This window comes from Corvus brachyrhynchos, unplaced genomic scaffold (genome assembly GCF_000691975.1).
Source record: "Corvus brachyrhynchos isolate BGI_N302 unplaced genomic scaffold, ASM69197v1 scaffold279, whole genome shotgun sequence".
In the NCBI taxonomy this organism is placed as follows: Eukaryota; Metazoa; Chordata; class Aves; order Passeriformes; family Corvidae; genus Corvus; species Corvus brachyrhynchos.
Genome location: NW_008246060.1, coordinates 5,207,984 through 5,222,019, shown reverse-complemented (window position 1 = coordinate 5,222,019; position 14,036 = coordinate 5,207,984). Strand labels below are relative to the sequence as shown.

Here is a 14,036-nt window from a genome sequence, read left to right as displayed (position 1 = left end):
GGTTACAGCCACCCCTCCTCCACCAGGTTTGGGAAAAAAAAAATTTCCTTGGAGGAAAGTGAGAGGAAAAAAACCCCTATTTATTTAACAAACACAGTGCACACAGGCACGGGGTGGGGGGGGGGGAGGAAGGAAAGAATAATGCTAAATAATAAAACCTATCGCTGTGGAGAAAAACCTGGTAAGATTTTAGTCCTTTCTGTGGCTGTATTCTCTCTCTCTCCCCTTTGGAGCTGGAGTTCGGCATGGAGGGCCCCCCCTCCGGGCTGGTGTAAGGTCTCCCAGTGAGGTTCTGATGTTCCGGTATTCTGAACAGTTCCAGAAGAGAAGAAGAAGAAGCCAAAGTCCCACGTTAACAAATACAGTTAACTCTCCTTTTCTCTCTTCTGAGAAAAGGAGCCAAGAGCTGGGAAAAGTAGGTGCTTTCCTCTGCTCTGTAGCAGCCAGGAACACAGGAGAGTGTACATCTGTGTCCTTGAACACCAAACCACTCCGTTTTTTTGTTCTTCCTTTCTCTTGGACCCAGCTTAAAGACACAGAAAGGCACAGGAATCATGTCTGGGCATAGATAGGGGATACACATCATAAAGTCACCCCAAGACAGTAACTATGTAAAAACAGGAGAAAATTAAAAAGGAAAGAAGAGCTGCTTATCAATTAAAAAGAAATCCTGAGAGCGCAGTCATGCAAAGAAATGTTTGGAAAGCTCATCGAGATACTTAAAACTAGAGTGGACAAAACACTAAATAATACACTAGTTAGATTCCTCACTGTCAGAAGGCTTGAATAAATATACAATTGAGGCCTGTTTTTTGGTGGTATTAGTAATTTTAGTAGTTCTATTTCATTTGCCTCAGCGATAATAAATAAATAAATAGCCCCTTGTAAGTTTGAAGCTGACATTTGAGTCTTTAATGTGCACGTTTGTTTTCTGACTGTTTTTCCCATGAATGCCAGACTGTTGGCTGTGATTTCACTCTTCCTGAGCAGCTCATTGTGTATTTATGTATTTATAACATAGTCACTAGTGTACAGTCTCACAGTGGGCTCTGCCCACGAGAGAGGCTGATAGGTGTGGGCAGGGCCAGGAGGAACAGCATCCAGCCCCCAGCCTCCCAAGGCAGCCCTGGGGGCAGTGGTGACAGGGATGTGGTGTGGCACCTGTGTGCCTCCACCCAGCTGGGGCTGCTGCAGGGGGAGGCGGCAGTGCCGGCGTCAGTCTCCCGGGATGCACGGGCCCCTGCCTGTGAAAGCTGTGCCTAGGCACAGAACCTACAGACACACCTGGCTGAGCTGCAGGAGATGATGGAAAGGGGGAGGAACATCAGGGAGGCTGGGAATGGGTTGGAGAGCACAGGCTCCAAGCACAGTCTGCAGTGGAACCACAGCCAAACAGACCCAAACTTTCCCGCTGGCACACCCAGAAGGGAGGGAGGGGGGCCGGTGATGAGGAGAGTGAAAGCTTGTAACAGCAAGAGACTTTCCCCAGAGTCTGAGGTGCCCTTGCAGAGCCACTTCACCATTCTGCAGGCTGAAAAGACCTTTCACATCAGGGGAGGGGCTGGAGCTGAGTTAAGGTGGCCCCATCTGCTCCATGTGTAACAACTGGCTCAGCTAAGGAAAGGCAACAGGTGAGAGTGGCAGGTGACTTTCTTCTGAGAGACATGGAGGCATCTGTTTGTTGATTTGACATTGTACCAGTGATGTGACCGAGAGACTGCCAGGCCTCATACAGTCCACTGACCATTATGTTTTGCTGTTGATCCATGTGGGCACCAGTGATACAGCCAGGAGTGGTCTGAGGAAGATCTAGAAGGAAGAGAAAATCAGTCAAAAATGCCAGGAGGCTTGCGTGGATGAAAAGTAGTTCCTGGACAAACTCAAACACTAAAAGGAAGTTTACAGAGGCTGGAACCTGGGTCAGGAAGCTGGTGAGAAATACAGAGATTGTCTGAGCAGCCAGGGATCAGGTTTGGAAAACTAAAGCCCTGATAGAATTAAGTCTGGTCTTGAATGTCAAGGGAAAACCCAAAATCTTTTATATGTACGGTTGGTGATAAAAAGGAAATGAGGGAAAATATGAGCCCTCTCTGAATGGAAATAGGAGATTTGGTTATTCAGGATAAGGAGAAGGCTGAGGTATTCAATGATTTATTTGCCTCAGTCTTTACTGGCAAGTGCTCCAGTCACAAGCTGTGAATGCCCCATCCCTGGTAGTGTCCAAGGCCAGGATGGATGGGGCTTTGAGCAACCTGGTCTAGCAAATGGCATCCCTGCCCACAGCAGGGGGGTTGGAATTAGATGATCTTAAAAGTCCCTTCCAACCCAAGACATTCTGCCATTCTTTGAAACATATTTAAGAAAATGAAACGGGTCAAATTTTCTTCAGTCTCTCCACTCTAACAATGTCCTTGTTAGCACACCATTATACCATAAATAAACCACTGATCTTTGCTGCTCCTGATAAGATGCACTCTCGTTAGAGACAAGTGTGTAACTGCACCTGGCAGTACTTGAACTTTGAAAGTTGCCACACAGTTTTAGGGCATGCTGGGGTGTGCATAGCAGTCACCATGATCTCCCTTCTCAGGCAGCAGGCATTTCTGGCAGGCTGCGCTTGGTCTGAACTCCTCTTCCATCTGCTTCATCTTTGGAGCTGACTGCTGTGGCCGCTCACTGAGCGGTTTTGGCAGCAGCAGGGTACAGATGCCCAGCTTGGGAACGAGTTTTTGAAGTAGTGGCATCTCAGCGTCAGCTTGCCTTCCAGCTGATCTCTTCAGCATTCTCTGGCAGGACTCCTGGCTCTGCTGGCTGCTCAGGAGTTGGGGTCAGTCTTTGTGGCTTGCTGGCCTTCTTAGAAGAGCACTTGTCTATGATTAGTCCCTGTGAAGGAGCTAAAACCTTTCTTCATATATAACTTTAAAATCATTCTGGAAAATCTCATGAAATTCACATAGAAACTTCTATGAAATGACATTTAATACTGTGACAGATTTCCATTCTTGAAAATTTCTGCTGTGCTCTACTAGTGTATGGTGGATTTATGTCTCCAGTGCAAAAAAGAGCTTCATAAAGTCTGGAATAATTTCCAGAAGATAAACCAGAACATGCCTAAAATTATTCACTTACAGGGTATATTCTTTAACATATTGGTGAAGCAGTCACCATCATTCTTTTGGCAGATAGATCAAAAACCATTTCAGTACCTCCAGCTCTTACACTGTCAGCAGTGGAGTGAAAGAAGAACTAAAAATTAATGTCACTTCCTCCAAACATGACTGTAACGAAATACTTTGTTATAGTCTAGGAATTTTTATTCTATTAAGGGGAATCTCTTCAGGTCGATGTATGTCCTTCTATCCTCTGTTCCCCTGTGAATATCCAAATAAGGGAAATAAAAAATGCTCCAGAGCTTTGAAAACCCAAAGTAGCCGAGTATGTTGCCTTGTTTTTCTTCTCTCTTGCTTTGGTACCAATTCTGAAAGCTACCTGAAGACGAATATTTTAAATTCACTGTTTTCTCATGCCTCTGACAGTACTGGTGGAATCAGAGTACAGCTGAACCCTTGGGTATCTCAAAAATTCCCTTTCAGTGGTCATGTCCATACTCCCAGGGAATTTGACAGTTCATTGAAAATTAAAATATGTGTGCAGGTGCAGTAACGAGTGCATACAGGTCATGTCTGCTAATTCAGTTTTCTTTTCACAGCATCGCTATTCTGGAGGTTACAGCAAATTCATGTTGCAAATATGATCCAGGACATATGCAGAGATTTTGCTATACTTAAATGTAATAAAAGAAATTATTATAGCCCTGAATCTACTGTGAGATCAGACTAGAATATTTGTGTCTTAATTTTTTGTTCTTAGTATTACAGATCCAACCTTAGTTGTGGAAATTTTGATGCTGTTTTTTTTTCCTAGATTGCATATTTTCTGTTCTAAAATAGAAGTGTTGATTGTGTGAATAAGATGCAACTTACTCTTCCATAGGATATTGACTCTTCAGTGAGTAATGAGTAAAATGTAGTTATGCATGCATGTCATTTTTACTGGAGTAAATAGAGTATGATTATATGAAGGAAGGAATTTTGCTGATTAAAACCCACCATTTACTCATGTTTGAGATGAGGCTTTCAGCAGAAGAGAACCAGAGTGGCAAAATACCAATGGATGAGTGTGTACAACAGAATGCAGAATATTCTTTCCATGGCAAAAAGTAACTTGCTGCATTCTCTGCAACATTTTCTTCTGCTGTGGTATGAATCGCCAGATGTAGAATAAGGACAAATGTAGTGAGAGACTCCTCTTGTGCAGACCCTGTCTTGCTGTCTCTATCATTCTTTCAAAAGAAATTAATGGAACAATAGTGATGCAAAGTCCATTATAAATCTAACTGAACTATGAGGATTAGGTTGGCAAACACAGGATTGTTTTGTTTTGCTCTGCAGAGGGAAGTAATTTGAGTCGGGTGCAAGGTCAGGCAGGCGAAGATCCTTAGTGCAATTCTCCCAAGCTCTTGGTCAGTCATATGTGCACAACTGTGGCGTCTTCTCCAAGCACATGAAAAGCAGAAAACAGTGTGTCCAAGTGCATCTTATATTTTGCCTTAGAGCTCTCTGCTAGCAAACCAAGCACTGTTTTTGGGAATGAGGCTGCAGTTCTCCAGAACTGCAAAAGAGCAGTGCCAAACAGAGAAAACACAAAGCATTTCTGGTCTGTGGGAGTTCCAAGGCAACAGCCACTGAATTGTTAGTTAAATGTGAGTGTGTAAAAACAAATTCAGTTGGGAACAAAGAGGACCACAAAGGCTTAGAAGAAATGGAATTTTTCCTTATGTATGTAGAACCTATTTCTAAGAAAGTGGATTTTGTGCTGTGTGGTTTGGGGTGGATCTTTGGATCTTGTGGGATCTGAGGTTTGGTTTGATTTTTTTCTATGAAGAGTTGTTTAACCCAGAAGAAAAGTGCCCTTGTAAATAATAAGGATCCGCTTGGTTGCTTTATTTGAAAGCTGTTTGGAAATATCTGCAGAATAGGGAAACAAATGCAATTGAGCAGAAGAAACTTGGTTGCTGGGACTCTTATTAACTCTTCGACTACTTTTCTTAAAACGAGAGGAAGTATGCCATATAGCTACTTTGGAAACCATTGTAAAAGGAAAATGTTTAACCGGATAAAATAGCAAATACAGGCAATGTGGAGTGCTTGTTCAGCAAGGCTGGAACAAAAAGAAGGAGAAAAAGATGGCAATGCCAGATGGGAGAGATTCTCCCTGATAGTATCTTCTAGGTTTTGCACTGTTTTCGTGTTAAGATCAGTTTTTATGTTTAGTCACTTTAAAAAGTGTGTATTTTGCAACATCTTTTTTTCTTTGTATTTTGATTCTTTCAAAATTAATTTTTGCTTATATATCTTTTGTTCAGATTTACTTATACTAGAAGATTTTTCAAAGTGCCTATATTCTCAATTTATGTCAAACTCTAGATCATGGAACATGAAACATTTTGTTTCTGAAGATTAGCATCTTACAGACATCAGAAGTTTACTTCCAGCCAATGATTCAACAGTAATATATGTTTAAGCTTTCAAAGAGTGATGCTTTTATTGGGACACCTAGAGTCACATTTGTAGGAAGCATGCAGCTGCATTAACTTCCACCTGGATTCCTTTCCTGGTCTCTAGGCGTTACTTTCTAAGGTGTATTAGAAAAATCAGGAGATAAAGACAAATTATTATTACTACTACTAATAATAGAAAAATATGTATCTGGACAATGAGGTAAAGTGAAGATTTGAGTTCAGTAAAGACTAAATCAAACCCCCTGTGCATAGGTTTGATGAAGAGTGCACGTGAACTGTGGAAACAGGCGAAGAGTGTCTATTTTTTTAGATCACTTGTCTCAGCCAACTTCCACTGCTAAAGTTTTACCATTTGAGGTGGATACCACTGCCTGTCAAAGTTCTGATCATGTATTGCTGGACATGTCTTGGTTTGAAAAATTAATACATAGCTCAACATTACTAGTGTGGTGTTCTGTTCTTACTGGAGTCTTTGTCATCAATTGTTTATTTCTGTATCTCTCATGTTAATTGAAGAATAAGGAGGCTAAAATCAATAGCTCCAGAGAAAGCAGCATGTAACCAGTGTCCTGTATATTTGGTGGAGAGATGTTAAGACCAAAATAATACTGTCATTTCTGCTCCCTCTGTTCTTAAACAGTTGCGTATTAGATTTTGCTGTGCCAGAAATTACCAACTGCTCAAATGAATAAAATCCCCCAAGAACTTAAGTCCATTCTATCTTCCCCTCCTTGCTGAAAGGACTGACAAAGTAGCAACCCTTGTCTTTCACTGACAGATAGCTGTACTCCCTCTGTAGCTTGAGTTTATATGTGGAGTGTGATCTCTCTTTACAGCACTGCATTGCAGTAATGCTCAGGCAGTGCCTGTGTGCCAGAATCCCTTGGCCAGAGGGACCTAGGAGCACAGGCATTTGTCTCAAATGCCTTGACTGTTGAACGTGTCAAACATACCCAGCTTTTAGTTCTTACCTATGCCTTCTTTTGTTCTGTTTGTTTGCTGGTTTTTGTAGTTTCTTTGGAAGGTGCTCACATAAAAAAATGAGGCTTATTCTTATTATTGTTTGCAGGTTTCCAACCTGTACCTGTATGACAGTGTGCTCATGCTGGCCAATGCTTTCCACAGAAAACTGGAGGACAGGAAATGGCACAGCATGGCAAGTCTGAACTGCATGAGGAAATCCACCAAACCTTGGAATGGGGGAAGATCCATGCTAGAGACTATTAAGAAGGTGAGAAAAGACAACCCACCAATGTGTGAGCAATTGAAAGAGCTGCTTCATGTCTACTTGAGCATTTGAAGAGGGTTTTCACTTCTGTTCAGCTTTTCTTTGATTTATTACAAGCAGGTGATCTACAACAACCAGGGACAATCTACAGCTATTACACAAGCAAATGATTTATGATAAACAAGTTACACACAGTGCAGTGTGAGTCCAGTGGTGTGTGTTCCACTTCTGTTGTTCTCAAAGCTGCCTTCTGTGGAGGAAGTAGGATTAGGAGTAGTCATGGGAATTGATTCATGAATTTTTGCAAGAAAACAATTTAAGGAGCTCGTGGTGGGGGGCAGCCAATGATGGGGTTTAAGACTTACATTCCATTTTCTACACTGAGATAGCTTTGTAAGTTAGCTGATCATTGGTAAGGATCCATTTGTGTACTGTAGCCCAGAGCAGAGCAGAAAGGATCTGATTTGGCTAAGCTGTCACTAACAGTTACACTCTCTTGCACCATGCTGAAATACTCAAATATGGACAGAACTGTGGCTTTGCAGACACATGGAACTTCTTGTATAAAAGTTACTTGATCAAAAGTAACAGTAGAAAAATCCCTGATTTTTTACCATACTAACTTTTGCAATTGTTCAGAAGAAACCCCCCGTTCCCAAATATGCATTGATGAAATCATTTTCCTCTAGTAAAATGATGCAATTTGATCATTCTGACAAGTCCTAATGATGCCATCCTTTGTTGCTAAATTAATTCAAACTTCAGTGTCACGTCAAGCTTCTTTGCTACAAGCCATAATCAAACTCTGTGATACTTTCACAGAGATGCAATTTTATCTCTACTTCCTGCCTCTCTTGGGAGCACAGCAGGCAGACCCTTTCTTTTGCCTGTGCACTAAAGCCCAGAACTGAGCCTGCTGCCCTCAGTTACACTGGGAGGGCTGTTGTCTCACCATCCCCTAAGGCCCTTCTCTTTTTCTTTAGGGTCTGTTTCTGTGGACAATAATGACCTGATGGCCATAAACACTGGGTGTGTTAGTGCTGAAGTAATTTTCTGAAAAAACTTTAAAAGCTAGTCTTTTGTGTGGTGCTGGGTTTGAGCTACTGAAGAACATGTAATTGCCACATTTAAGTTCACCGTAAACATGATTAAAGCATATTTGGCACACATTTTATGCGGAGGAGTGTTTATGAAGGCAAACTTCTTCTGTTCTAAAATGCCTGAAACTTATTTCCTTAGGGCCATATAACTGGGCTAACTGGTGTGATGGAGTTCAGAGAAGATGGAGCCAACCCCTATGTCCAGTTTGAAATACTGGGCACCAGCTACAGCGAAACATTCGGCAAAGACGTGCGGAGGGTAAAGATATGCTGCTTCCTTCTCTCTTTTGTTTTCCTCTAAATAATATACATCCTGCCTCACAGGAGAAAATGTTATTCTTTAAGAATGAATTAGTGCTATGCTGCAGAAGACATTTACTTTATGAGAAATATTTTCTAATTTATTACACACTTAAGTCTTGAAAACTAGTTTTATACTGGTAGGCAGGAATCCTGCAAGTTATTTCCCATGTGCAGTAACGATGCAATGCCATAAGCATCCTGTGAATATAATAGTGAAGAGTGCACAATTTAGCTTATGTATTTTATTGTTAATTAAGATAGGATTACTGTAGTGTAAATATGGAAGATACAACACAATTGGCACTTGTCTTACTAAGGAAGCTAGCTGAGAATATAAATCACATAAACACACTAGGATGTTTTAAGCATAGCTGCTGCGAGAATTTGAGATAAATAGAAAGCTCTTGAGAAGATAATTTCCAAAACGAACTCTGCTATATCAGGACAGATATTGACCTATCAGTGGTAGCTGATAAAACAAGGACAGCCAAGGATTAGAAGGCAGTTAAAGTGGTTCCATGGGCTTATTAACAAAAATTGTCTTGTTCTGAGAAGGCTACCTTGAACATGCTCATGCAGAGGGGATGCTCCAAAAATACATGAAACTCTCAGTTGAACAGTGAGGTTCTCATAGGAACTCATGCTATAAATAGTTCCTAAACTGCTCAGCTGGTTGAAATACAGACATTACTGTGGTATGATCAATGGGTCCTACATTAAGCAGAGCTGAGTGAAGAGGATTTCACAAATAATTAAAACATATGTAATTTCTTACTTTCATTTGGCCATTGGTTTCTGTGATTTGTTTTGATTTGCCTGAATTACAGAAGTGTAAATGGAAAAGCAAGCAAAGAACGTGTGTTTATATAATCATCTTTATCATCTAAACATGAGATTCTTTCAGTCTAATTTGGCACAAGGATTCTGGACACGGAGCCAAAGCTGTGCAATATCTATTAGAAATTCAACAGAAGGGAGACAAGTATTTGAAATACATAAAGTTCCAGGAGATATAATTGAAAATTTTCTGTTGCCAGAAATATGTTTCTGAACACTTTAGTTTGGCTAGGCAACCTCTTATACTGTGGTGACCAGAAAAGGCTATTTCTTGGTCCACTTTCATTTCTAGATGATTGAAAATGAGGAAATCTTGAGTTTCAAACATTATGTGAATTATAAAAGACTATCTTATTGTCTTAATTTTGGAAAAAGTGTTGCCTATTTAATAAAACAAGGTTTAGGAAGTGTAGGAATCAATCCTGGTTCTCAGACAGAAGTATGCTCCTCACTTAATGCGCAAGTATGCAAGCCAGAAGTATCTGGTGCTGTGTGAGATGCTGTGGACTATCCCACTGTTTCCAGCTCCCCCTCCAGAAAAGCCTGAGTGTCCTGTCAGTGCTGTGTTATCCCTAGAGCATGGATGCCATGGGCCGTTTAAGTTTGTGTAGGAACCCAGAGTGCCGAGAATATTTCTCTGCCTGTTTTTAAGGGTTCTTACCCCCCTGAACAACACTGTTTTAGCTTCAAACCTTGGAAAAAATTACCAACAGTCAGACAAGAACTAGAAAATACAGTGGTGTGAATTAGGTGATAGACTACTATGTAAGATTGTCACAGGGTGAAAAATTTAGAGGTTTTAGACTTCTCTTTATAGCAAATGGATAAGAGTAAAAAATACCAAAATGGAGGATTGTTGTTGTTCTCTAGACCTTCTTCTCCTTCTTCTACTACTCCATATTCTGCAGTAAAAGTGGTTTGGATTGATTGGATAGAAAATTCCTCAGTTCCTAGTCGTGTTACTGAATAATTGGTAGGAAAATGAAAATAATGTATGTTTTTAGTAACTATTGGTTAAAATATCTTTAAAAGGCTGTATAAATCTTGATAATTGCTCTCACTCCTACTTTTCCTCCTTCTATGCTGTACCTGGGTCACGCTAGTGGCTCAGTTCCTCTGATAGGACTTAATAAACAACTATCTAGAAGCATTGAAACTACAGAAGACGTCTCGCTTTCTCTCTCAAACTCCTTGCAAGGACTTATTCTCTCCCATCAGAAGAGACTCGATTTATGGCACGCTAAAGTGTCAAGTTTGGTCCCATTTTGTTACAGAATTCCCAAGTGACTTTGCTTAAGTCACATAAGTGTTTGATGCTTTGATATTTACTTTTCAGTAGCATTGGCATGAACACCACAGAGCACAGGTTTGAGCCTTACAGGGAAATTGGGGTGTGTGAGTGTACATTATTAGGTGTTTTCTAATGTGCATTTCAAATATGGTACCACAGATACAAATGCTTTCACTTTGGTATGTGCAGCACACTGACCAAATTGACACATAATCCAAAAGTGTGAGGTGGAGATAGCTAAAATATCGCTCAAAAGTAACCACGAGGCAAAGAAATAAGTAAAATTACTAAATGGGAAAATTACTAAAATGGCTGACCTGATATACTACTGATTACTTTTGATCCTTAATGTGCTACTTTGAGGTGGTGCTACTAGGTGGTTAATACAGAAGGCTTAACTCTTTGGGTGTTAAATGCAGAACACTATAGAGTTCTGAAAAATTGAAAGGGAGTATAATTCTAAATGGCTAAAAAGCTAATGGTTGCAGAATACTGCTCTGAGCTAAAATGAGGTTCTGGAAGTTATCCTTTCAGTCTAGTATATAGAGAGAATAAAAAGTCAGCAGTATGCTACGGAAGTTTGGAGAAGAACTTGGAAAAGAAGATCCCTCTTAGAGCAAAATTACCATGGAACTACTGGAATTCAATTATTTAGGCAGCCTTACTTTTTATTATTGCAGCAAAAATATGTTACAGCTTAGAAGTACTTTTAAAGGCTCAGAAAGTCATGCTTGTCTTATTTATATTACTTGAGTGAGAGACCAGCTCTGATTTATTGTCAGCTGTTTCCATTTCAGCTTTTGCTCAGGTTTAGCTGTGGAGGCATGTATTTTGGGTAGAAAACAGAGGGCTCTTTCTACATGGTTTTATTTAATTCTGTATGGAGAACATCTGTAGTTATTCATCCCTGTCCAGACCCTACAAAAAATCTTTGCACTTAGGATCAGTGACAGGGTAAGGCAAAAGACTGTAACGTTGAGTGTTGAACCTTAGACGGAATCCAGTCAAAAGCTTTTAACTGGACTTTTAACACTCAGCATCACTTACAAACTTTCTTGGGGATCATTTCTACCAGAAAGATTCCTGGGAGGATGTCCAAGTCAGTAACAAATCTGCAGGGATTTTCAGAGCTGTTTTGCAGGGGCATCTTGACTCTCCAGTTGTCCTGAGATCTGGTCTTTCCACAGACCATTTTTCCTTCCTCTAGCTGTGATTTAGGTATGAGTGCACATAAATGTATGTATCTGATTTCTTAGTGTGGGGTCTTTATTCCACAAGTCACTTAGTCTATCTTCTCCTTTCTTACAGAAGTCTAACACCATGTGTTTTTGGTAAAGGCTCACAAAGGCTTCTGTGTATTTTTTGTGTTACCATTTGTTTTTCCTTTAGGTGTACTTTAGTGAAAAGGAAACTTCAGAAAATGCTCTAATTTCTTTGGTTTAAACATAAAAGAACAGGATATGTCCCTTAAGGTATATCACCTTGTTTTACAAAAGGCTTGGGTAATTGCCTTCTATTCACTGTGTACATGTGGAAGTTTAGAAAGCATCGTGTATTCATGCTTAAAATAGAGATTTGTGTGGTGGCTTATCAGGGCATTTGAAAGTTGAAGATTGCTAGAGAAACTGAAAAGGCTTAAATGTCTAGTGCTTGATGATTACCACTATGATTTATGTTCCCAGTGTCTGTAAACACCTTCAGAAATAGCAACCAGAGTATCTGTATATTTTAAGAGAATAAGAAAAATAAGTGGATATAAAGTGATAAGGGAACAGAATAAATCAAAAAGGAAAGACCGAGAATAAAGCTGATGTCCTACTTTCACAGTCCAATGATCAAAAGGGGAAAGGAAGGCAGGGCTACATTAATTCATTCCTTAGCCACCATCTGTATTATTAGTTCTTATTAATGAAAGCCTTGATGGAACTTTCAGAACATCTGGGATGGTTCATACTTCTTATGTTCCTGCACTTGGATGGATTCTGCACAGTGTAAGAGTTGAACTACCCAGCTGGGAAAGCAAAACTAAGGGAGTTGGAACTCCAGGGTGGCATTCCTAGCAAGTCACCACCTCACCACGAGCTCTTGAGGTGTAAACATATTTGTTCTTGTTTGACCATGTGTGCAGAGAACACCGTAACAGCTAACATCCCTTGCAGGGATGTGATTAGGCTAAGTTAGATAATGCCTGTAAGGAGCTTTATTATAATCTTCATCTTCATCCTTGGCAGGAAGATCTTCTGTAAGTGTGAAATGATGTGGGTATTTAGCTTATTTTATGATAGGGAACATATTTTTTCTAAAGCAATCTGCATTTCTTTCCCAAGCTGGCTGTAATGAAGGCAGAACTAATGGTTTGCACACATTTTGTATTTCATAAGAAGCATTCTGTTCAAAATGATAATGTTTATGATTGGTTATTCATTTCTGTCAGTTGGTATGTTTAAATTTTTTTTAAATTAGATTTTCTTGAAATATCATCAGCTTTGTAAACAGTTATAGTTGTTTCCTACAACACTTCTGAGGCAGACTGCAGAAGTCACTTTAAGTAGTTTTTGTGATATGTTTCACAGTTGTTGGAACCACATTTTTGAATTTTGATACCGTGATTTATTTGGGATTGTTACTTTTAGACAGAATCTCATTATTATCATGATGACAAATCCTATGCTTCTTATTCATTGCAAAAAGGAATGGTATTTTTAAAGATCTGCAGTATCAAGTGCTTTCACCTCCAAGAATATTGACAAATCCCATCATATGCTGCTAAAAGTTTTATATACACCAAAAGAATTCCCTTATGTGGTTCCTACTGTAATTGAATCAATTTTACTTACATGGAAAAATACATAACTTAATTGCCTGAGTTTAGCTGTAAAACAGATTCCTGCCTCCTGTTTGAGCGCTTCATAAACAGGCACTTGGGTGTAGTGTTTTAGTTTAACCTGTTTGGCCAAGGTATCTTTCAGCAGAAATGTAAGAGTGAAGTCGTGGCTACTTTTGACCACGAAAACCCCCCATTACTTTGAAAGGGGAAGGGCTAATAGTCCTCTCCCTCTGGGTAGAATGCATTTTCCACATATTTAAATTTGGTTAAACTTTCTGCTTCAGTTGATTGAGTGTCACGGTGGAACAATTTGGAAAAAGACCATTGAGATTCATCCTATAACCATGTTGTGTCAAACTGAAAAAAGAACTGAAGTATTTTGCTCAAAATAATAAACCCCCTTAAATTTTTAGTTCTGATTTTCTGTACATGATGTATATGAGGAATAAAATTAAATGCATTCCTTGCATATTCCATAAGTTGAATTTTTCATGGTGAGAAATACAGTTTAACATATAGGAAATGGCTATGATCAATTTTTAAATCATAGAAGAAAACTAAAGAAGGAACATAATAACCTTGAGCATTTTGTTTTGGTTTTTTTTTCCTGAAATGAAGTGGGGTCGCTGTTTGCCCAAGTTCTGCAAACTGGGCTTTTTTTTCTAATTGAAATATACTTCATGTTCTGTATGCTTTCATTGTAAAATTCTAGCTGAATTATTACACTCACTGAAAAGTAGGTAGGCAATTTAAAAAATGTGTTTTCTGTTGCAGATATGTGATACTTAGTTCTTTTAAAATTGTTCTTAATTCCATTTTATGGTTTTTTTGGAAAGCATTGCCCATGAGACTATGCTTGTGTATAAACT

The 14,036-nt window shown here is 39.5% G+C and overlaps 1 protein-coding gene across 1 annotated transcript in view; it reads left to right on the top strand.

Annotated features, from left to right (window-relative positions):
- The window catches only part of GRID1 (glutamate ionotropic receptor delta type subunit 1), a 513,295-nt gene that overhangs the window by 409,838 nt on the left and 89,421 nt on the right, over positions 1 to 14,036 (top strand). The window contains 2 exon segments of the mRNA XM_017746337.1: positions 6,651 to 6,812; positions 8,049 to 8,168. Coding sequence (XP_017601826.1) covers positions 6,651 to 6,812; positions 8,049 to 8,168 — 282 coding nt within the window.